The sequence below is a fragment of the Lepisma saccharinum genome, chromosome 9, assembly GCF_977018435.1.
Source record: "Lepisma saccharinum chromosome 9, izLepSacc3.1, whole genome shotgun sequence".
Lineage (NCBI taxonomy): Eukaryota > Metazoa > Arthropoda > Insecta > Zygentoma > Lepismatidae > Lepisma > Lepisma saccharinum.
In genome coordinates, this window is record NC_139237.1 from 64,065,497 (window position 1) to 64,091,515 (window position 26,019).

Sequence of the window (26,019 nt, forward strand, 5' to 3'; positions counted from 1 at the left end):
TCCAGACACATGCCCTTCAGCAATACCAGTCATGGCCGAGTGTGAAAATATAACTCCAGGGAGACATGTAAATGAAATTGATGACATGCAAGTTGGCAGTGCAAAAAGGATAAAATTGGAAAAGGGACAGGATGTGCAAGAAGTTCCTGTAAATAAGGAAATAAGTGAAGATGAGAAGAATAAGGTACTTGAGAATATCAAAGAAGAAAGTTCAGGGTGTTTGAAGAGCGAAGCACAAGTGGAAGAGAGGAAGTCATGTTCCGATACATGCACCGATGTGTGTAGTAAAAATAATCCTTATGCCTACATCCATCGTCAGGAATTTACATCTGAAACTTTCAAGATTATCATCAGAGGATTTCCGAAGCATGTAGGAATGGCAGTAAGTATGAAAAGAAATAATTTGCAAATTCTAGTAGCATTAAATGAATGTAATTTCTATTTGTGTGTACATTTGACAGCAAAGATAACTGTACGCAAATGTCCATCATTATTTTGATTTTTTCCTCTATTCTACATCTTGTGTTTTTTAAATAATGTAATTTTACTCATGCTGGAACTGTTTCAAGGCTTTTCACACATGCATTTTCTATATGAATTAATTCTGTACATGCTGAAAAGCATATGCTGAAGGAATGTAGAGATTTCTTACAGCATGTATCATGCATTTTTCCATTCCATGAATGCAGTGGCGGCAATTAGGGGGTAGTTGCACCCCCCTCCCACTTTTTTGCCACTTTTGCCCCCACACTATGCTAAATCTTATCTACAAAGGGAAATATACTGTCTTTGCCCCCCTCAGTTTTGGCACTGCATGAATGTATTTTCCGGTGAGCAACTGACTGTTGTCTTTTATTGTATGGTTAACTGGGAGTTTATTTTCCGGGAATTGGAAAATAACGGGTTCACTTTTTATTTATTATATTGTGTATTATTAATGGTATTCTTGCACTTACATTTCCATCTCATTTTTCCCACACATTCCCACCTTTTAAATGCCCACCTGGACACATTATGTCCCTCTGTAATTTTAGCAGTGACTTCAGAAACTTCTTGTAGTTCAAGTACAGCTGTAATATGTCAAATCCTTAATTCATATGAGCGATTTGATTGTTGCCATGGTTATGTAATGCAATGAGAGGTGAGGGAAGCCCCTGCCTTTTAAATATTCAATTTTTTAACTTCACTATTCTTATCTTTATTCCTCACGCTTAAACGAAAACATTGCTAGTGGAAGACCACTTTCTTAGTGTAGCAGACACCGTGCTTCCCCTTTTGACTTTTGGTAAGGAGCAACAACTTGAACTATGCACTATTTCCCAGCTGAGTTCAAAATATCTATTTTTACTAACCATTGTTAGTGTGTGCTGGTTTACTCAGCTTGGTTTAGGGGGAAAAATTGAAGGACACTGGCACTATGTTCATTTAGCTAGTTAATTAATTTCTTAACTAAATGACTTTAGAAAACCATATGCATTTTTCTCTATGCATGTTCTTGTGAATTTATTTATACAGAACAAAGGAAGTGTCATTTGTATCTATATTATCTTTACTTAGAAATTCCAGCAAGAAATGCATCTAGGGTTACCAAATGTCCTGTTTTTCCCGGACATGTTCTACATTTTAGCCTTATGTCCGGCATCCGGGAGGAATTTGAAAAATATCATAAATGTCCTACATTTTGAGCGTCACAATTAAATTTATTTTGATTTAATCATTGCACAAAAAGAAGAGGTTTGTCCTGCTATTAAACAAACGAGAAAACGGAAGCAATTAACGTACAAAGTTTTGGGACCACTTTCTGATGACATCACTGTTCATTGCTTGAGCAAAATTTCTTGCCTTAGGGTTTATACTGATGGAACAAGGTGTTGCCCATTCTTATTCAATGTAATTTGATTGTAAAGCAGGGGTATAGAGAACAAAGTTATTCAGGGTGTCATGGCAGTCAATAAAAAGGCAATAAATTATTCTTGTGGTCAAGAATTTTTGCTATTGATTGGTTGATTTAGTTTATTTTACTTAAGTTTTTTCTGTCCCTTTGGCTAATCGCGAAGATAAGGGTGAATGGTGATGAGATAAGATGGATGAAGGGACAAGCTCCACTTAAGATTATACTGGCTGTGAGTCCAGACGCCAAAGCCTCGCTTGTCTGCCAAACACAGTTCAGGATGCATTAACACGAGATAACAGATCTAATTCTCTTCTTAAATTCAGCTTCAGTTTTTATCTTAACTGGCCCTTTGGTAGGGGTTTTCATTAAATAAATATTTATTTTCTTAATTACTAATTTTCGGGTCGAATAAATAAACGTTAAAAAAACGGAAAACCAGGTCTAGAAAAGTCCAGGTCAATATTTCTGGATGTGTTATTTTGGTAGACACCCTGATATTGAACTAAAAACTACCCAAGATGAAACTTCTGAAACTATTTTAAATTACGGTAATTGCTGAATATTTGTTTGCCATAACAGGTCATAATTCAAATGTTGAGAGAGTACTTTCATTACCATCAACACAACAGACTTAGGAGAGAAATGTTTTTTTGTTTTTTTTTGTAAAGTCTGTAAAATGGTTGTTTGGTACTGGTCCCTATAATTTCAGAGAGTTTCACTGTCCACTATAACATAAATATAGTTTGACTAAACCTAAAATTTTGATAAAAGTTGTCTTCTCTGAGAAATACCTCTTAAATCATGTAGTAAGAGGTGCATTGATTAGTTTGATTGCAAGTTTTAAAATTTTGCATTTAAAAATTCATTGAGAATTCATTTTCCTTAAAACTGAAAAGTGTCATTTTTCAACTACTTTCTATCGTGTTCTATAGAAATATGTATTATTTATTGAGAATGTGTTGTGTCCTACATTTCCCTTACAGCAATTTGGTAACCCTAAATGCAGCCTCAACCAGGTCTCTGGTATAATGTGCTGTTTCTCTACCAGCTGAGCTACTAAGCCAGCCATGGTTTCACCTGATTTTCTGCCCTTATGTTCTTATGTTGAGAATTGAGCATTTCAATATGTATGTGATTTTCAGGAGCTGAAGAAGTTGCTCAAAGCGAAACTTGGTGCAAGCAAGATAAAAGTTCCCCAGTTTTCGAAGCAACGTCCTATTGTTTATGCCAATTTCAGGAATGAAGAAGATAAGGACAATGCCCTAAAGACATTGAATGGATACATGTGGAAAAACAAGGTGGCACTTTCAGCTGAGGTAAATCAAAATCCTTTTAACAGTTATTAATATTGAAAATTATTAAATATTGGCTAGGATTTTCATGACAGCATATTATTTTTGGTAAAGGTGATGTGTTCCCTAAATATATAGAAATTCATATTATGAAGAAACTAATTAAATGAATGTGCTTTTTAAGGGCATATTTTGGCATATTTGGCCATTTTTGCATGATATAGCATATTTTGATGGATTTCCAGTCATATTCAGCATATTTTTACATTTTCAAGAAATATACAGTCATTTTTGAAGTGAATTCGTTCTTACGTCCATGTTTACTCGAGAGGTTTTTTTTTTTGGTGGGGGGAACTGTAGCAATTTTTTTTTTGTTTGTTTGTATTTGAAAATTTAGAGAAAGTATTCATTGTGCATTGCAACTCAGGGCCCATAAAGTGAACTAAAAATAGTACATATGTGAAAATATCTCAGCATTTACCAGGTGTATAAGCTTAAATCTGCTGTTTGCTCATAGATGGCGTTAGTGAGCGTATGAAGCTACCATGGGCCCGCCATACCTGGTGTTTGTATGAGTTGGACATCTGCCAACACGAATCAGTGCACATCGTCAGCATGTGCAGACAACAACAGACAGTGTTCCTGTGGTAAGCATGTCTAGTTTTGTGTCAGAAAAAGAGCATATGCGGGAAGCTCTGCTTTTCTGCTTCCAATTGAAGAAATCGGCTGCCGAATCGCATCGAATGCTTGTGGAGGCCTATGGTGACAGCGATGTATTGGAAACAACGTGCAGGGATTGGTTTTGTCAGTTCAAAGACTGCAATTTTGACCTGAGCAACAAGAAGCGTGAAAATCGGCCCAGGAAGGTTGAGGACCATCAATTGCAGGCTCTTTTGGACGAGGACGATACCCAAATGCAAAAGATGTTTGCCGAGCAATTGGGTGTTACTCAAGCAGCCATTTCCATGCATCTATGTGCCATGGGAAAGGTTCAAAAGTTCGGAAAATGGGTGCCGCATGAATTGACCGATCGGCAGCTGGAGAGACGCCAAAACACATGCGAAATCTTGCTTGCTAGACAAAAAGAAAGTCTTTCCTGCATCGGATTGTGACTGTCGATGAAAAGTGGATATATTTCGAGAATCCTAAACACAAGAAATCGTGGGTTGATCCCGGCCAACCATCAACATCTTCCTCGAGACCAAATCGCTTCGGCCGGAAGATGATGCTGTGTGTTTGGTGGGATCAACAGGGTATCGCCTACTTTGAGCTGTTGAAACCTGGTGAAACTGTCACTGCCCACCGCTACCACCAACAACTGATCAAATTGCACCGTGTTCTGTGTCACAAAAGGCCCGATTATCAACAAAGGCATGACAAGCTGATTTTCCTCCATGATAACGCCCCATCGCAAACATCAAGACTGGTCCAAAACTACTTGGAGACACGCAACTGGGAGGTGCTACCCCATCCCGCCTATTCACCAGACCTGGCCCCTTCCGACTACCATATGTTTTCGTCGATGGGCCACACCCTCGCTGAGCAGCACTTCGATTCGTATGCAGACGTCTGAAAATGGCTTGATGAGTGGTTTGTCTCGAAAGAGAAGGACTTTTTTGGCGTGATATCCACAAATTGCCCGAGAGGTGGGCAAAATGTGTAGCTCGTGAGGGCAAGTACTTTGAATAAATTTCTTGTTGCTTTCTATGAACAAACCATGTGTTTTTCTGGCTACAAAACAGCAGATTTAAGCTTATACACCTGGTAGATATTGATGTTTGAAACAGTCCAGTTATAAGGACATATTTTTCAAATTATAGTGCATATTTTGTAAAATTTTAGGTCATAAGAGCATATTTTATTTTGCATATTTTGGTGATTTTTAGGTCATAAAAATCCTAGCCCTAAATATTAGTATTATAAATGCAAAGATTTTAAACACTAATGAGGTATAAAACTGTTAATTGGCTATAACTGTACTTCAGTAGAAAAAGAGCACATGTGTTACTTAAACATTGCTACTTTTAACAAATATCAGGTGCATGGCTTGATAATAATGGTGTGTGATATTTACATGTATGATGTAAGGTTCTAGACATGCAGACAGATTAAAATATTCATAATGAAGGAGTTCATATAATTGTGAAGTATTTAGTGGTGTCTACTAAGAAGTGAAAAGAAACTTGAATGCAATGACGTAGCCTGAGTGTATGAAAGACATTAATGAAAATGTGTTATGTATATGATGTTTAAAAAATGTAGCAAAGTTTGACTTCATTCATTCAGAAACACTGAATATTTTAATGGGTCTCATGAGTATTTTCTTCAGTCGAAATGCAAAAGAAAGCAAAGTACATTGAAATGTTATCTTTATTGAGAGAATTCATATATATTTTCATGCTGCTTTCTTTCTACTTCCAACCAGCCTGCAAAGCCAGCCCCAGATCCTCTTGTAAGGAAGCGACAGGAAATGCGTTCAGAATCAGATGTTGCCAAAGCTGCAGAATCTACAGAGCCACCAGTTCCTATGGAGAAAAGGCTGCAGGTAGTGTCAACTCCATGGTGCGATATCGCATATGAAGAACAGGCAAGTATTTGGTATTATGCAGGATGAATGAGAAAATCTGGCACTGATGGATTACTTATTTTGAATATTACTCCAGGTCTTATTTACAGATTGCTACTTTGCTGGTATTGGCTGAGAAAGGCATATTGAGTTATGAGTAAAATTGCCATTAATGTTACTGATCTGGATGTTCGGTAGTTTTTTATTTTTGTAATTTTTTTTTATTACCAAGCCGGAATTGGGCCTCCCCGATGGCGTTGTGGTAACTTTGTTGCCTGGTAATCAAGGAGTCCTGTGTTCGATACCCAGTGGAGGCATAAGTGGTTTGGATACCACTTTAAAGTGAAGGTTCAGTCTCGATTAGCCTTCCTGTGCATAAAGTGGACTCAAACCAAGCTAGAATTATTGTACACTTATTCTGTTAAAAGAAATCTCATAATTCTTTCAATTTCTAAAGCATAACTCAAGTTATTCTGTCACTGCTAGAATCCTTGAAGAGGTTTGGCCTGCTCAACAATTTCTAGTCATTCTCTTTAGTTCTTTACTTTCATTCTTGTAAGGTGTTTGAGGCCACATGTCCCACCTATGGTGCTAAGTCTTCCAAGGACATCCATGTTGAAAGTATAGTTCGGGTTGAAGAATTTGCTTTTGTGCATGAAGCTCAGAAAAAGTTATGGGGCAGCTGAAACACAAACATTGTGACAATGCTGAAAATATAACCCCAAGCTACATTCCCCTGTTGTCCATCTGTTGGGAGAAATGAGGGGGGGGGGTCAGATCTTTACCAGGACAAAAAGTTTCTTCGACTGTGGCTATTTCTGTACATCATGTTCCCATAGAAGATTAGACCTTTGTCTAGGTCTTGTGGAGATGTTCTTTGTTTTCTTTGTTGTTCACTTTTGCTATTTTTCCTCCCTAAAACTCAGAGTAATTTACTGAGGAGGTGGATGACTAGTTTATATTCTCATGAATGTTTGCCATTTTGTATTTCATCAGATGAAAATCAGTATTAGTAAATTGTATATTTGCAAGAATAAACATTACACATTGGTCATTCCTAGCAGTGATTTTTATTGTTCCTTGTTTACTGATGCTAAGTTTCAAACCTTGACATGCCATTTTTAGAACATTGCATAGCAGCCTGAAAATTAATGTGTGTTGTTCTCTTGTTCAGTATTAAGCAAATGAAAAATGTTAACAGAAGTTACTGGCTTTCTGCTGAAAAATTACATTTTGTTCACTAATAATATAAACAGCACATTTTTATTTAATACATTTAGTGATGTTTCACAGGTGGCCGCGGTGGCTCAGTCGGTAACGCGTCTGACTACCATGCTAAAGGTCCCGGGTTCGATCCAGGCCCGTAGCTAGAGGGGGGCAGAGGGGGCAACTGCCCCCCCTGAGAGCCTGCCTTGCCCCCCCTGTGAAAGATACAGAACATATTCCTACCTGGAATTCTCACTAATCTTTACAATTATATTCTGTATTACTCTAGCAACATAACAAAAACATTCATTGATTTTGTGATTTATGAAGGTGGATTCTGTATAATGTTGTATCAGGATTGGGGAGAAAGAATTCCCTTCCAGTTTCAGACTTCGGGAAATGATTTTGCAATTTTCAGTATATAGAACAGTTGTGACAATTTGAGTAGTCTTGTATTAAAGGTGCCTAATGTGTTTGGATGTTTTTCTTGGATGTGTTGCTATGAGGTTTGAACTGCATATTTTTTTGTTTTTCAAGTCTACCTTTTGGTAATAGTGATTCATGTCATAGAGAGAGGGAGCGGATATTTGATTTTTGTTACTTAGCGTTGCTTTTCTGCCACATCTAGCTAATCGTGACAGTGAGTGACGATGTGAAATTGATGAAGAGACACTCACAAACAGTGTTGCAACCACAGGGTGGCAGGGGCTTTGTCCCCCAAATCTTGGACGGAAGTCCAATCCAGGGGGACAAGTAAAGAAGTAAAGAAACATGACTAGCAGAATCTAAGAACAGCAGGACAAATGGATACTCGAGATGGAATTAATTTTCAAGTCTTTCTTGCACTTTTCTTCCAGACGGCTAAGGGCACTTGCAAGGGGCACAGAGGGGCAATTGCACCTTCGATTTAAAATTTTATACAAATAAAAGTACATTTCGTAAAATTTTCTTGCTCGCTTCGATTGCAAACAAAATACCTACTATTCATATAGTCCAAGTTCAGAGCCATAGCTAGGGGGCGGCGGAAGTCAGTTTTGGGAGCCAAAACGATCTGAATGAAGTGTACATGGAAGTTATACTGTACGTGCAATATGTACAAAAAGAATAATGCCCGTCATGCATATTCTGTCATTGAAAAATACAGTTTGCGTGCTTGTTTTCCATTACTAGCTAATATGAAATTGAACGTGTTGGACTAATATTTCACATAATTTGTTGAAACACAAATGCTTTAGCACCGACTTCTACCCCCTTTTGCATGATTTACGACGATAATAACGTATTTTAATGCTACTATTATTACTACCACTACCACCACTATATTAATATTATTATTATTGGCACGTTTGTCCTGGTACTTGACCCCCCTCTCCAGATAAAAATTTGTGGTTTCGCGTCTGCTCACAAAGAACACTCATGCCCAGGCTCGAACCTGGAACCCCCTGGCTTCGTAGTGTGTTATGATGGAGGTCGGCTAATGAAAGATGTGGGACAGCTTACTGGCTCAAATTATTATCAAACATGATGAAAATGTGATAGTGTTTCACATTTATTATTTCGGTTAGAAAACTATAAAATTTGTAGTTTGATAAGAGTTACACTAAGCATCTTATGGAGTGTAAATATCAATTTCAAATCTTATGAATCATTTCTCTATGCAAACGCATCAAATATGATAAGCAACATAGGTGTGTGTTATGATATCCATTTTATAAAGGAAAATTTAAGTTTCAACCCTTACTGTTTGCATGATATTGTTTCCATATTATGTTATATATTGCTCTCAGAATTTTAAACGGCAGTAAAAATTAATTCCATTTGCAACTGCGAAGCTATCAATGGTATTGCACACATTAAGAACAGAAGATGCCATATTTCGATTGCTTGTAACATCGAAAGTAGAATTAGACAAGTAAATAGTGACTGAGAAGAGTATCAGTATAAAGAAACTGATGTTTGGGGTTTGTACGCTTCTGCTCAAAAAGTGATGATGATAAGCAGCCCAGAGACCTCGTGCCGCGGAAATGGGGTAAGGCGAAGGAGGTCCCTTATATCGTTCGGTTTCGTACCATAGTCATTAAGGAAGGTATTTTTCATAATGTAAAGAGGATACAAAATTTCCCTCTATAAAACTTGATATGAAATATTAATGATTACACTGTAATCCAAGAAGTCATTGATCAATCAAGGGATTCCTATTTGTTTGTCGGGTGTCAAACACATGTATTTCAAGGGCCTCCCCGATGGCGCAGTGGTAGCGTCGTTGCCTTGTAATCAAGGGGTCCCGGGTTCGATACCCGGTGGAGGCACATAGTGGTTCGGATCCCACTTTAAAACTGTAGGTCCAGTCCCGATTAGCCTTACTGTGCATAAAGTGGACCTAAAACACCAAATCAAACCAATCAAACATGTATTTCAACAACACAATATTTTGCAAAATGGTTAACGTAACCAGTAGGCAAACATTGTCTGTAGTGATGCAAGAGTCTTTCATTTGAAGCAAATAGCATCCGTGGTGGAGTAAGAGACCCATGCTTCAATGTTTTAGCAAGTAGGCCTACAAAAAATGTATTACAATTTTTTACACAATTCATCAAAGTCTAGATAATATGTATCCATTCTTATTTAATTAATTCGATTTTTCTTGCATAACACAACACAATGGTGTTGTTGGATTCTCGTTAGATTCCTTTGTGCGTAAAAATCTTGCATACTGGAAACTAGTGGGAAACATTATGAAGCACGATTTATAAATGACTTCCTTAATCAGTTCTGCAGAGAAGCCCAAAGTTGTTGGTATATATTAATCATCTGTTAACATTATTGACCTGTAAATATAAAGTAGATACAGTCCCGATTAGCCTATTTATGTTAAACTTTATCTTTGTATTCTTTGGTAGTCCGAAAGGTTATAATCGAAATATTGCTATTTGATGTTGCTTGAACTTTTATTGTTCGTTGGAGTTTCAAGATAACATCCCTTTCCTGTTACTTATTACTTTTGGAGGAGGGGGGAGGGCAAGTGCCTCTCTGTACCTTGCTATATCTGTCAATGCAACACAATATATTAAAAATTTGCCCCCTCTAGGATTGACTTCGCCCCCCCTACTAAGAATTCCTGGCTACGGGCCTGGTTCGATCCCCGGCCGGTTCAAATCCGGGAACTTTTCTAACGGTGGAAGCGGCCCCGGCGCCCACCCAGCGTCGAATAACATGGGTACCTGGGGGAAACCCTGGGGGGGTAAAGGCGGTCAGGGGCGTGATGCTGATCACATCACCTCCACTCACGACCGGATCAAGAAAGTGTGGGGCGTTACCCCCACACCCCCTATACGCCTTCATGGCGTGGTGCTAAGCACAGGGGAACACTTTACCTTTTTTTTTTTTTTTTTTACCTTAGTGATGTTTCACAATCCTCTTGTTTGTATTATCAGAGCCAATAGAGTTGAATAAGAAACACAGTGCAATGAATTGTATATTATGTTGAATCTTGGATCATCAATCTGATGATACAAACAAGAAGTATGCAATAAGAAAGAATGCACTGTTAAAAAAAATAAGTAATCAATAAAATTAATGTAAAAATATTTCAAATTTTATTTTGAAAGTATTTCTTTCCTCTACAGTGGGTTTCTCTTTCTGTAGCAACTTCATATTATGAACTACAGCTGCTGTGAAAATTTATACTCAAGTATTCTGAATTTCTCCTTTACAGCTTCAAAAGAAATTTGAGCAGATGAAGAATGTTGTGGATAAAATGGCACAGGACATTAGACGTATTAATCCTGAATTGAAGGGCTGGTTTCAGCATCAGTGTTCCATCAACAATGGGTTCCCGGTGAAGATGCTGGATATAAAAAGGTCACCTGTTTGCAATGGATATAGGAATAAGTGTGAATTTGCCATAGGTAAATTGTATTTGTATCTGTCATTAATTTTATGGACAAATATTGATATTTCATATCTTGTTAATTCAAAAATAGGCTAATTGGGACTGGACCTAAAGAGGGATCTGAACCAGCAGGTATCAAACCCGGGACCACCTGATAACAAGGTAACATTGTTACTACTGTACTATCGAGGAAGCATGCTACATATTTCTGATTAACATATTGACTTATTAAGTTTACTTGAGCTGAGTGAAGCATGTGGCAAGGCAGATGCAAAACGTTGATCAAACATATATACAAGGGTTGGAACTTAAATAGTGGCAACACTGCTGTGGAGACACTATGCAATAGAATGTAGTAGTGGCGCTGATAGCACACATTGTTGACACACCTACCTTACCTCCGAGCAAATGGACTCGCCCGTCCCACGTCACAGGCAGGCGCACAAGCGAGGGAAACACAGTCACTTGTGAGCGAGCAGTCAAACGTGAAGGTAACTATGTTTTCCAAACAGGAACAACGGAGTTGGATCAAGATTGAATGTGCCAGAGGTCGTACAGCACGACAGTGTCATCAAGGGCTTCAAGAGGCATGCGGGGAATCGGCATTGCCATACAGAACAGTGGCACGGTGGGTAAAAGCCTTCAACAAAGGTCGGCAAACTGTGGCAGACATGCATCGGGCAGGTCGTCCTAGCGTCTCTGAGCTCGCCCACGAAACCGGATTAGCGCATACGACTGTGCTTTGCATCCTGAAGGAACGCCTGGGCATGCGCAAAATTGTATCACGATGGGTTCCGCATGAGTTGACGGAAATTCAGAAATGGATGCATTACGACGCTGCTCAGACGCACTTGGAGCACGAAGGTGAGGCTTTCTTACGCCGTATCGTAACACTGGATGAGACATGGGCCAGATCTTACGAGCCAACACTGAAACGCCAATCCAACGAATGGCGTCATTATGGGTCGCCGCGAAAGTCGAAAGTGCGTCAGAGCCCCAGTGTGGTGAAAGTTATGGTGATTCTCGTGTACGACTGTGATGGTGTTATCCTAACGCATTACGTTCCTCCACGGCAGACTGAAAATACCCAGTATTACTGTTCATTTTTGGAGCATCAACTGCGACCAGCTTTGCGAAAGAAGCGGCGACACTTTATGCGCAACCCCCCCCATCATTTTGCACGACAATGCACGGGCGCATACAGTGCAAGCTGTAGCTGCTCTGTTCGGTCGATGGGACTGGGAAGTACTGTACCATCCACCATACTCCCCGGACTTAAGTCCTTGTGACTTTGATTTGATTCCGAAGATGAAGGAACCACTTCGTGGCATTCGCTTCAGAACTGTTCCAGAGATTCAACAGGCAGTAGACCGCTCCATTCTCACCATCAACAGAACAGGCTCTGCTAACGGTATACTACGCCTTCCACATTCGCTGGCAACGGGTTCTACACAACGCTGGTGACTACTTTGAAGGACAGTAACAGGTACAAACATGTAACTCTTGTGTATCGGTTGTGAATAAATAGTTGCCACTATTTAAAAATAGTAAATACCACATCATTCTAAATTTGCACAGAATCATAATAAAACATGATTTTGATGTATCATGCACCCATTTAGCCAAATGGTTAATGGACTTGCCTTTGTTGCAAGTGGTCCTGGGAGCCCCCAATATTTCAGTTTTGGACCCAGCTTCATGAGAAATATTAGGCAGAAGCCAGAAAACAGTGGTAATGGCTCGATGTACTGACAATATGCCAACCAATGAAAAATCTGCTTGACAGGCCCTGACCCTCAATGAACTGTTGCATCATGGAGTTTACTTTAGTTTTGTTTCACACATAAACACTTCCTATCACATTTCTAATACAACATTAAGGTCCCTATGAATAATTACAATTGATGTGATATTTCTACACCTAGTGTGTTTTTTAGCAGTCAAGTTTTTCCTGAAATAAATTTATAAATGCGTTGTTTCATTTTCTAAGGTAATACTCATAAGAGTCATCAGTTAAGTTATTAATTTTTTAAAGTAAATCATTTGATATTTTGTGAGACACTTGCTTTATTTTATCTGTTGTTTGCAAAAGGTGTGAGAGGAATGTTGAGTATACATTAAGTAAAAAGAAAGGCTGTACTCTGTAGCACTTATGGTGACATTAAGGCTTAATTCACATTTAGCACTCAAGCAATGGTCAGATCACACATGGATCACGGTCAAGTTTATCCACACTGGCACTCAAAGGTACGATCAAGGTACAATCGTCATCAGTCTGGTGTTGGATGCTTGGTAACAGATTTTTCTGGGAAGCCCTGGATAGGTGCTAGATGCTGGCCACTTTTTATTAAATTGGCACACTTGCCTCACTTAGTACTGCTACAGTTTGCTTCTTTAAACATTTTTTGTTCAAGGTGCTGGTCGACTGACATTGGACAAAAGTGCTGTATATAGAAGCACATTGTGCCACTTTTAAGTGAGGCTAGAAGTGGGGGAAAGCTCCAACTTGTCCATTGCACCATGCCGTGAAGCGAGGTAGGCCCCACATATAATCTTGATCTCAGCCATGGTGGAGATGTGATCAGCACCATGCTCTGCCCACGTTTACCCTTGGATGTGGTCCCAGGTATCCATTGATTAGATGCTGCCTGACCTCCAGAACTGCTTTATACACAACCATTGCCTAAAAAAAAATTGCACCTGAGAACATCCCCAGTAATCAAATCTGGGTCTCCCGTATTCCATTCATACATCCTACAAACTGGATCACTGTGGGTCTGCACTGTCGGTAATTGTTTTTTTTATTTTTGTTATTTAGCATTGCCTTTTTTCCACTTTTGGCTAATTGTGATATGATGAAATTGATGAAGGAGACTAACAAACTAACACCCGTATCCAGGCTGGAATTTGCAGCCAGGACCCCCGGCATCACAGCATGCTGTGCTAACCACTCTACCGTGGAGTCCAGTAATTGGTAAATTATATTCCTGGTCCAGTCAGTGAGGTGCCTGTCATGCAAGAGACAGATTTGATTTCCATTGTTGGTGATCTAAGGTTGGAATTTTTCTGAAATTGTCCCTGCATAAGTAACTCTGAGACTAATACAACCTCTGATACATGGGTACCTGGAAGTAACCCAGTAGAGTAAAGGCTTCTGGAGCATAGTGCTGATCACATCACTTCCAAAAATGTCCAAGATTAGGAATGTGTGGGCCTCCACATCCCCATATGTACCTTGATGGCATGATACGTAGGAAACTTACCAAAATGTCATGTTTATCATGAATATATAAGTACATGAGAAGATAAAATTGGTTTGGTATTCTAACTCTTCGCAGAAGTAATGTTGGTATTTCTGTATTTATAGGTTTGAATAGTGAAACTTCTAAGCCAACAGTTGGCTTCAGGCTTGGCTCATATAAAGATGGATCGAAGAGTGTCGGACCTGTAGCATCTTTAAAACACATTCCTGACAAAATGAAGGATGTAGCCCAGGTAAGTCTAAAGCTTGATGCCCACTGAGATACAGAACTCAACACACCTGCTTCTGGCATCTCAGAGGTCAATAACCCTTAATATAACCTGCATACTTCTGGCATGGAAATTCTGGCTTCCGTTCCACGCTTTTCCCTGTAGCGGGCACTACACCATTTGATTTCAAGGGAAGCAGACAACAGAAGTTCTGTTGCCAGATATTTCCGTGTTTCACCGTGTCTCAGTGGAAGTCAAGCTTAAGTCTAGGTGGTAAATGTGAAGTAGTTTTCTGTGATATCAGCAGGTAGATTTTTTTTCAGTGCTACATTTCTTGCATGGCTGAAACCAAAAGTTTGTCTGGTGCCATAATGCAAGTCCCATGTTCAAACGTTGTTAATCACATTTATTTTACTACTACATACAAAAAGTACCCAGAATTTGTGAATAAAACAAAATACGTTGTTAATCATCAACATTTATATTGTCGACTTCAAAATAGACCAGATGCAACACACATATGCCAACGCTAAACCCAGTCTTCAAAACACTTTTCAAACGCAGAAGATGGTATTGCCCTGAGTTCCTTCTGTGAATTTCCTTTAATGGATTCAATTGATTCAAAATGCCTTCTCCGAAGCGGTAACTTGAGTCGTGTAAAGAGAGAAAAAAATCACACGGAGCCATATCTGGAGAATATGGGGCTTGGGTGAGGACATGTGTTGGAGAATATGGGGCTTGGGTGAGGACATGTGTTTAATTTTTGGCCAAAAACTCACGAACAAGAGTCAACGTGTGCGATGACGCATTATCGTGGTGCAAAATCCAAGTATTGTTTTTCTATAACTGGTCTTTTCCGGCAAACATTCTCACGCAGACACCTCATAATGGTCACATAAAACTCTTTATTCACAGTTTGTTCTGCTGGATGGAATTCTGAGTGCACAACACCACGATAATCAAAGAAAACAATGAGCATGACCTTAATTTTTGAGCGACTTTGGCGTGTTTTTTTGTTGTTTTGGTTCATTTTCGAAGCGCCATTCCCAAGATTGTTGACCTGTTTGCATGTCATACTTATACACCCATGTTTCATCACCAGTTATGATGCATTTCATGAAGGTTGAGTCACTAAAGGCTCGCGAAATGATGTCTTCAGCAACATCCCTGTGATGTGCTTTTTGCAGGAAATTCAGCTCCTTTGGAACAAGTCATGCTGCAACGCATTTCATGCCTACAACATCAGTCAAAATGTTGTGAACGGACATGTGTGATATGTCAAGCTCACGAGCCACCTCTCTCACACTCACATGCTGGTTTTCAAGCACCATTGTTGTGATTTTTCCAGAACAAGGCAAATCAGCAACAACTTCTCTGCCTTCTTTGAAAGCCTTGCACCATGCATACGCTTGTGTTTTCGACAGACACAAATCACTAAAAGGCCTTTTGTAGCATTTTCAACGATTCAGTACACGACAGTCCGTTGGCAACACAAAATTTCAAACAAATTCTTTGCTCGATATTTGTCTCCATTCTGCAAATCGCAGGACGCTCGTCAACACAACTAATGTAAACAAACAGCTGCTGTGCACAAACTGATGGATAGATTACTCTATCTCTCTACATGGTCATTCAGTACAATGCTGCCATCCTACGGACAAAATGAATTCTCGATACCTCGAAAGTGGGACTTTTACCTACAAATTCCGGGTACTCTTTTACTGAAGGTATAAAGGGTGGCTCAAAAATATGGGATTTTTTAAATCGTAATTTGGCAACACTGCAAGGAATGTGGCACCACGTAATGTACAAAACATGAAGTAGGTGCCATGCCATTCAGTTATCATGGAGAGCATGCTGTGAAAGCATATTATAAGAATAACAACCTTCAAAAAAATATAACCTAACCTAACCTTGGGTCCATGATGCCAGACGATGACACTGTACTCCATACAATCACTCTGTTGCTGTGTAACGGCACTTCATTCAATATACGCTGGTTTTCAAGGTCCCAATGTTGGAAATTTTGCTTATTGAAGAAGCCATTGAGATGAAAATGGACCTTGTCTGACATCCACATACAATCAATTGCAGCATTAAGACAGTTGTTTGGTCAAACGGTAGCCATCTTCCTGGCGTCATCTTCAAAACATGAAGCCCATCTTGTGAATGAATAACATGTTTACAATTAATTGCATACCCTGTACTATTCATCTCCATGAATACACTTGCTTCGAAGTTCATCTTCTTCTTTTATTTTCCATTTCAAAATGTCCCATATATTTGAGACACCCTTTACCTAGGGTTTTCACATTGGATCCACTAACTTTTACACTGGGATGCATGGCAGATGGGTGCAGAAATAAACAAAACCATGTAAATAAATGTGGGCAGTTCCACTGACACCCAGATAATCTAGGATACACAGTAACATGAAATAAACCATTTGAGACACATCAGTGAAGAATATTTCAATTTGAAGCTTGGAATCTGTGGCTTATAATTAATTTTTCTTTATTAGAAATATGCATAAATAATAAAAATCTTCCAAAATCTCATTAACCCACTCTGTTCACCCTCTTCAAGAAATGGTTTTCCAACAGTAACATTTCATTTCGATACATACTGCACATGAAACTCGATGAGCAGAATATTTTTTCATATTGGGGTAACAACTGAACATGGTTTTCTTTATGCTGTGTCATATAATGCATGTTATGTAACATTGTGCACATGTTTTTTTTTTGTTACTTTTTCTGTGTTATTGTCTGTTGATTTCATTATTAATGATTTGAGAGTAAAATGACCAATGTATGCTCTATCTAAAACTCTCTGAAAAAAGAAAGTAATATTAATTGAAATACGAAATTCTTGAATCTAACATTAATCTATTCTTTATGTATTAGAGGCATATCACCTTAGCTGGCAACACTAGCAGGTCAAGATTTATCAACAGGCAGAAGCTAATGTTTTTAGATGAAACAGGACTGAAATTTGAAAAAAAACAATACTATATCAATATTGGTGAAATAATGAGACTTTTGCTGTCATATGGTCAATATGTTTAAATTTCTTAATTGCCTTAGCTTTTTCATCCTCAATTTGGAATTTATCAATTTGAATTTCAGGTTTTTGAAAATTTTGTTCTGGATTCAGACAAACCTCCATACGATCCTGAAACATATAAGGGATTCTGGCGACAGTTGACTGTCAGGTTGTCAAGGAAAGGAGATTTAATGGTAATTATTGTGATGCACCCACAAAGTTTGACAGACGAAGAGTTGGCAAAAGTGAAGGAAGAACTCAAAGTATTTTTCACAGAGGGTGAAGGAAAGGCATTAAATGTTACGTCACTATACTTCCAAGCATTTGATAAAATGTGAGTACTTTTGCATGTGTAAAGTAGTGGTTTATAGTTTTGTTCTTTTGTAGTATACTCTATGGTATTTTTGAGAAAATAATTATAATATGAAAGAAAAAGTACTTCCTGTTTTATACATGAAGCAGTGAAATTACACAATTTGTTCCAGAATTCTTTGATGGATTTCAGTCATTAATAACTTGTTAATTATACCAAGATTAAACAAAGTAGTTTTGTTTTGCGTGTTTGAAATATAGCAGTTACTTTGTGAAGTTATGACATTTAAAAGATAGCTGTGTAACATTGTTCAATTTTTAACCAACTTTCATATATTGTTCACTCTTTTTCATTCCAGTATGTGATGTATGTAGTTTTATTTGGAAAGAAAAGGGTTGTGTATTAAAAACGTTAAGTTTCTTGAACGTGTTTAATTAAATGTATTCAATTTATATGCATACAAAATGTCAATGTATATTATTTAAGGTACACAATCAATTATAAGCGTAGCATATATTTTTTGAAAATATAAAAATAGAATTGAAACTGACAGGAAGGGAATGGCTATAAGGGGTGAAGAGGAAACTATTTTGGACAAAAAAACAACTTTTTTTAAAAAAAAAAAAACATGTTTGATACATATTTAAACTGAAAAGTAGGCACCGTTATTCTTATTCCATAAATAAAAGCTTCGCCCCAAATCCCCAACGAGACTCCACTCCTGTACCTTTCTGAGGAGGAAGTGTGGGAGAACCAACTGTAGATTGCAAATGTCCTTTTTTGTAAACACCTGCAGCTAGATACACTGTGCACATTACTTAAGAAAATATTTTAGTCACTTATCCAGTCTTCAATCACCAGCAATTGCCAACATCATGTCGTTCTTTATTGAACTCTGGTTAACTTTTACTCCTATTCCTTTCTGGAGTTCCATAAGGTAGTGTTCTACGACTTTTCTTATTCATAGTATTTGTTGTTCGTCTTGCCTACCATCTCTCATCTCCCTCTACTAAATACCTTTCTTTTGCAGATGACTGCAAAATTTTCACAGAGAATCCTCTACTTTCAGTGATACCCATATCTTTCTCCAGAATGACACAACAACATTTACTTCCTGTTGTCTGCTGTGGATCCTTACATTAAATCCTGGAAAATGCACTTCTTTCGCTCTCCCTCTCAAAAAGAAACTGTTAAAGTCATGTTACATCTTACAAAGATTTAGGCATTATTTCAATCAAAGGTTCACATTCAAGGAACATATTGCAGGCACTGCAAAAAAGGCCATGCATCTCTTATCGTTTTTAACTGCAATTAATATTCTCAGCCTGCACCTTATATTTCAAGTCATTCATTTCCCCAGTAATAGAATATTGATCTCCAGTCTAGTCTATTGTATGTTCCACTGAGCTCTATAGAATTGATTCTACTTTTCACTTTTTTCTAACTATAGTTCGTTACAAGGTTCCCTCATTACACAATACTTATTTTTATTAATCTTTTTTGTGTTATTTTGTTATTTTTATTTGTGTTTCTTTCATTGTTGACAATTTCAGTGTAAAATGATCACTAGAGCTGTATTGAAATATCGATTAATAAAATATGCCACCCCAAAAAAAAGAAAGGTGAAAATTTTAGAAAAAAATAATGATGGCGGAATATTGATAGGCATTTATAACCTTTCATGCACTTTCTTCTACATTTTTCTTTTGCACATTACTGAGTTTTTAACTAAGTTTCTGACCTGAACATGAATGATCTTACTTACGTGAAATTTGAAATTTCGTATTTCCGCGTTGCACAATTTAATAGTTAAATCCTAATAATTTCACAGACCCTCTGTCTTCATTCAATAAGGGTACAGCATCTCTGCTTCAGACAATGCAGAAATACGAAACTTCAAATTTTATGTAAGTAATTTTAAACTGCGTTTACCGCATCCATCATAAATGAATGATCTTTTGTGGTTCCTCAGTGCATCTGGCCAGAAGAAACCAGAAGTTGAACATCTCTCAGGCACAACCCACATCGAAGAGACTTTGCTTGGCCTAACATTCCAGATATCTCCTGCAGCATTTTTCCAGATCAACACTTCCGCTTCAGAAACACTGTATGAGGAAATCGCAGAAGTTGCTGGTTTGACAGAGAACACATCGCTTCTTGACATATGCTGCAGAACAGGAACAATTGGGCTCTGTCTATCGAAGGTGAGTTTCCCGTCGTCACCTTGTAATGAAGGGATCCTGGGTTCGATGCCCGGTGGAGGCACATAGTGGTTCGGATCGCACTTTAAACTGTAGGTCCAGTCCCAATTAGCCTTACTGTGCATAAAATGGACTTAAAACACCAACTCAATCAATCAATCGAAGGTGAGTTTCTGAGTCGAATCAACAAGTCATGTAATTTTGAATGGCTGGCATCTTTCCACAGACAATGTATGCTGTGAGGTGAGGATGTAGTTTGAATACCTTATTTTCTAGAACCTACTCCAGCAGAAATCACTGTCATAAATGTAATGGTTTAGGGCTGCTTCTGAACTTTTTTCTCTTCAATGATAAGACATAGAGAGTAGAAAATCATCCCTGTAAGCTCAGGGATGAGAAGGGGTGAAAGTTTAGCCCTCTTCCTGTGGAAATTGTTCATTTTAACTAAGATGGTCAGGAAGAAAGTTGTGGCAACACTTTCAAATGTCAATTGCAACATGTGCTGTGGTTTAAGATGTAGGGTTGGACAGTGATGTTCCAAAGAGAATAGACCTGAGCTGACACCGTTGCCAGTGTGCCAGTAAAGCTGGTATCAGTATCAGAAGGCATACCTTGGAATTTATTTACCAAGACTGGTGTTACTCTCTTTCAGTATTTTCATATTTCATGGAGCCTGAAAAAATGCCATACGAAACCTTTGCAGTGTTAAATATCCTGGAGTCCCGCACCGTGACCATGCCCATCTAAAGCATCAGGCTTTGGGCTTGAGCTGCGGGACTCAAGTTAGTTCGAGTCTCCGGGGGAAGCGTTATAGTGTCTAATGGTAAAGTGGCTTTAAATGTATATTAGAGACCATTTATGTTGATAAAATTATTGATTTCTGGTGTTTCTGTTACAAGGAAGAAAAATGTGCAAGTTCTTTCTTGAACAGTTCTTATTCCTTTTTTCAGTGTGTGCACATTATTTATTTATTTTTTCTCTGGTTTTGCAGCATTGCAAAGAGGTACTTGGAATAGAACTTGTGCCAGAAGCAGTGAAAGATGCAGTGGCGAATGCAGAAAGAAATAGCATAAGCAATTGCCAGTTTTTTGCCGGAAAGGCAGAGGATATTTTGTCCTCCGTAGTGATGAGAGCAATGGGTGAAGATGTCGTTGCTGTGGTAGATCCTCCTCGAAGTGGCATCCGTAAGTAGTTGGTTAATGTACTATTTATTTTGCTCAACCATCATGAAGATGAGGTTGTGTGTATGTCTTCCTGACTTATTTTGATTCATTTTTACACTAAAATGGTGACAACACAAAGGAATATTCACATATGGAGATACCATATTTCACTGCATAATCGTTGCAGATTTTATGCCAAATTTTTCTGCAAATAAAATTTTTTCTGGTATTACTGGTGCTTAAAAATAATTTATTACTGAATTATCTTTGGTGCAAGATTACGATGCATGAAATTCTTGTGACTATACGTTAAAATTTAATATAGTCCAAATCGATGCACATCATATCTTCATGTCAGTTTAGTGAACACTTTTCCCATCTGGAAAAAATAGGTAACATAGTCGAAACATTACGCTTGACAAAATATACTACAGTGTTGCGAAGTACGGACTTAAAAAATTTAAATCTTCTGTATCTGAAGATCCTGCGCTGGTGTCACTAGTTTCACTATCTGACACACCGATGCAACAATTACACAATGAAAGGTTATAAAACAACTTTTGGGTTGAAAAATCAGTGTGTGACTATTATGTGGTGAAATATGGTGTATAGTCATATTGGTTTGAATCATAGCTTGCGCCTGTACTTCTATACAATTTCATTATGTTATAATCTTTATTATTATTCTGTATTCTCCATGTAGCAGCTTTGGGCTTCACCCAGCATCTAATAAAGGGTGCCTGGGGACAGCCTTGTTGGGAGAAGTAGGGGTGGGTAAAAGCTGCTGGAGACATGGTGCTGATCACATAACCTCCACAATGACACATGTTGTGAATGTGTGAGGTCTTGCCTCCACATTCCTTTCCGGCATATTACAATGTGTCAGATGGAACTTTACCTATCATTCTGTTCAAGTGAAACATAGACAGATCTGGCAACACTGCAAATATTTGTTGTGGTGGCTGCATGGTGGCAGCACTGCATGCATTAATTTATCTGGTAACAGCACAGAGCATTGCCAGTCTGTGTGAAGCATCTACTGAGTAGAGGCTTGTTCCGCTTACCTTTCTCCTGTCCTATTCAAGACTTCTCTTCTGGTTGTCCAATGTCTGTGTTTTCCATGAGCAGGTTGTCAGCCTAGCTTGCAATCCCCTCTAAGAGGACCAGATTCCATCTCCATCTGTCATGTGGTTTCCCACAGGAGTTGACTACCCTATTCTACGTTCCATCACACTTAATTTGTCTCACCAAGGTCTCTTGACTATGGAGATTGGGAGTGAGAGACAAGAGGCTCCATTTCCTAAATTTTGCCATTGTTTGTGCATCATTCTCCTTAGAGCCCAGATAACCCAGTTATTCTCTTGTTATTGCATCTGTACTTTTACCAATGTTCGAGATTTTCCACAAATGTATTACAGAACACTAATCCCCTTCTGTGTACAAAGTTCCTAGTCTAAAATGGAAGGTATGGAAATATAAAAACATATTGAACGAATGATTACAGTTTGAAATGTGGAATTCATTGGGTTGTTTGAATAAAAGTGAGCAAGTGCTCATGAACATGTATGCCAACTGCAGCAGAGCTCATACACAAGATGTGAACGATCTCAGCTTTGTATGAATTTCCAATCTAATGACTTTTCATATATTTATGAACATTTTTATGACATAAACAAATCATGCAAGCGAATGAGTGAGAGAGAGAGAGAAAGACACACACACACACAAACCTTGACATGTAGAGGTGTGTGTGTATTCATATGTAATTAGCATCTGTTATGTATATATGTACAAGGGTCGTTCGGAAAGTCCTACCCACAGAGTGCGCACAAAGCTACGACCGTCACTTCTCCTGACATAAGCCACCTTAGTCATGTCATTCCTCAGCCGTGTTCTAGGCAAATACTGTCTTGTTGACAGTAGTTGCAGGGTTGCTAGGCCCTTTGGAAATGAATCTGAAGATTGAAGTTTCTGCCTAGTGTGAAGTGCGTTCAATGATTCAATTTCTGAATGCACAGAAATCGTCCCAGTGAGATTTATCATCAGATTTCAGCTGTGTATGCCAAGGGCATATTGGATGAATCATATGTCAGGTGTTTGTGCCGAATGTTCAACGAAGGAAGGACAAATGTTCACTACGAAGAACCATGTGGGCATCCATGTGCTTGTTGCAGAGAATTGATGAGTTCACAAAGAACGAGAGATGCTTCACACTTGACGACCTTAGGAGCACTTCCTCTGTTTTTTATAAGACTGCACTGTGAAGACTCATCTCACAATGTAGCAAGTGGGCCAATTAGTTTGTGAAGTTCTTAATAATCCATCCTATATGTTCTCATGTTCGAGGCCTATGACAATTGTGCTGTGGACACTAACTGATTTCAGGAAAAATTCCTGTCTTCCTCTTTAGGGTTAAATTCACTGCAGGATTGTTGTAAGAAGTGTGTTGATCTTTGGAATAAACTGTTGTTGCTGTTGACCTGCTTGCATTCCTTCCATGGTAGGCTGTAAACGTATTAAACCACCCTCATAAGCAGTGTGTTCCACAATGGTAACAGTGAATACTATTTTACAGATCAGAAAACTACAACTGTTCTTCGTAAAGCTAAGAGGCTGCGTAAACTTGCATATGTGTCTTGTGATCCGAAGTCTGCAATGAAGAATTTTCTCGACCTGTGTCGACCTGCATCCAAAACCTTCTATGGGGATCCCTTCGTCCCTGTTATGGCTGTTCCCGTTGATATGTTTCCTCACACTTCTCACTGTGAAATGATTATCTACTTCGAACGCAAGTCTGAGGAAGAACTCGAAAAATATGAGGTAGGTACTGTGCTTTGTGTGAATATTATGTGGTTTATGTTAGTTGTGGCCAAATTAATTCAAATCAGAGTTCACAGCCTTGCAAATCTGGATTAAAGTTTCCAGTGCTGTAGTTTCTGGATTTGAATTCACAGTGCCATGTCTGGTACCTGGTTAATTTATTTATTGCATGTATTGATCAAATCGAGTTAAGGTTCCATGGATCTGGATATAAAAGTTCCAGGTCTTTGATCCTACAGGCCACCCGTTGTTTATATTGCATCACATAAGCATTTTAGTTAGCACTGTGTTTGAGACTTCAGCCTCACAACCATAGTGAAGTGGACAGCACTATATGAGTGGGACTTATAATGCTCACTAAAATAGCATTTTCTGTATAAAAATGGTGTCCAGTATAGTAGATGTCCCTTTATGTTGAACAATCATGCCTGATTAACCTCTGTGCATGTTTTGAATTTGAATGCATGTTTTGAATTTGAATAAAACAAACTTTGGTTTTAAATTGACAAATTGTAATGAACATCTCACATGTTTTTGAGCAATTGCTGTAAATCTTGGCAGTGTAATACAAGAGTGCAAGCACATGCTGGATGGAAGTTTATTAATTATTATTAATAATAAACATCATCATATGTGATGTAATTTTTATCAATTTTCCTATAGCTGCAAGGATGCCTTTTGTACCATTGTTAAATAAAGAAATGCAAATAGGAACATATGAAGGATCTCACCACTGACAGTTCCTTTGTGAGTGTAATTTCATCTTATCATCATTCATCCTCATTGCTGTGATTAAAGAAATAAGAAATAAGAGAAATTTAAAAAGTTGTTGGAAAACTATGTAGCTCTACCAGATGATGAGATTCAAACCCTGCCAGGTCAAAGGTTTATCTGGTTAATACGTATTCTCAAAAATATTTAAAAATACAAAACTTCTTATACTTACATTTAGGTGAGTATCTATTTTTTCCGAACGATGTTTCGAGAAACTACTGTTCCCTTCCTCAGGTTCTTTTCTAAGGCTATCTGAAATACTCCATAGCTACGTCAAATCACTTCAAGCCAGGAAACAAGGATCGGTATAACTTTGGTGAAGGAAAATTTGCTAAAACTATTAAAACTCCCATTTCCCATGACTGTTTAAAACCACAACAATAAAAACTTTTTCAGTCTAAAAGAACCATTTCAAGTTAAAAAGATAAAAAGGCACACGCCATTTCACTTCCCCATATTGACTTCAGGATGACACCTCACTGAATGCAGGAAGTTGTCCGCGTGCCGTTTCCCCCTCACACACTTCCCCTACGTTTCTCCTTCCTGCTTACGTCACATCGAATTCAAAGTCGCGTATTTCTTGAGCCTCGCGAATTATGTTTGGGGTAACATGGAAACCTATTTTCTTGTATTTGCGCTTTTTCCATTTTTTAAACATCCCTATCCAAATCTCATCCACATTTCCATCATCTCTGTTCAATTTATTATCCCTACCCTTGCAAATATAGGAAGCCTCATACACGTTCCTCCTAATTGGTTTATTTTCCTCCCGAACCACCTCTTGTTTTTTTAAATTTTATGTTCCTCCTCAATTATATGCTCGGACAGCACTGTTCTAGGGACTTCCTCCCTTATATCCTTGTTGTGCTCCTTCCATCGTATGTCCATACTTCTACCCGTTTGACGAATGTATTCCTTGTTACACTCACATTTAATACTGTTAATCCTTTTCTTCCCCCCTCATTTTCTTTACCTTTTCCATCTTTCTTGTAGTCACTGAAGTGTTTTTCCAAGATTCTCGGAGCTTTCATTCCACACTTAATTCCATATCCCCTAACTTAGTTTTTCCAATACCGCTTTGAAATATGGGATTCCTATATATCTGAACTTCCCCTCTTCTTCCTTCTCCGCTTTCAGGCCTTTATCCTTCCCCGTGCAATCAAACTTTTTTTCACAAATTTTCCATGCTCTATTTTTTTCTGGCGGTTGCATTTGAACTATGATTTCTTTATTATTTTTTCAGGAGAGCAGCAGCAAGAAGAGTTAGCACTTCATAATAACCACCCAGACATCAGTACTTGAATGTAACAACAAAAGGGTGCCTTCCTTGTAAATAAATCGGATTAAAAATGTTAAGGGGTTTCATTACCTTCTTTTTCTTC

The 26,019-nt window shown here is 38.3% G+C and overlaps 1 protein-coding gene across 1 annotated transcript; it reads left to right on the top strand.

Annotated features, from left to right (window-relative positions):
- Positions 1–26,019, top strand: LOC145992458 (tRNA (uracil-5-)-methyltransferase homolog A-like). Its single transcript, XM_083128841.1, has 10 exons — positions 1–382; positions 3,037–3,210; positions 5,612–5,773; positions 10,674–10,866; positions 14,218–14,345; positions 17,450–17,700; positions 19,652–19,883; positions 20,872–21,064; positions 23,619–23,863; positions 25,881–26,019. The coding sequence occupies exons 1-10, from the start codon at positions 32–34 to the stop codon at positions 25,902–25,904; spliced, it is 1,953 nt and encodes a 650-aa protein (XP_082984967.1). The 5' UTR covers positions 1–31; the 3' UTR covers positions 25,905–26,019.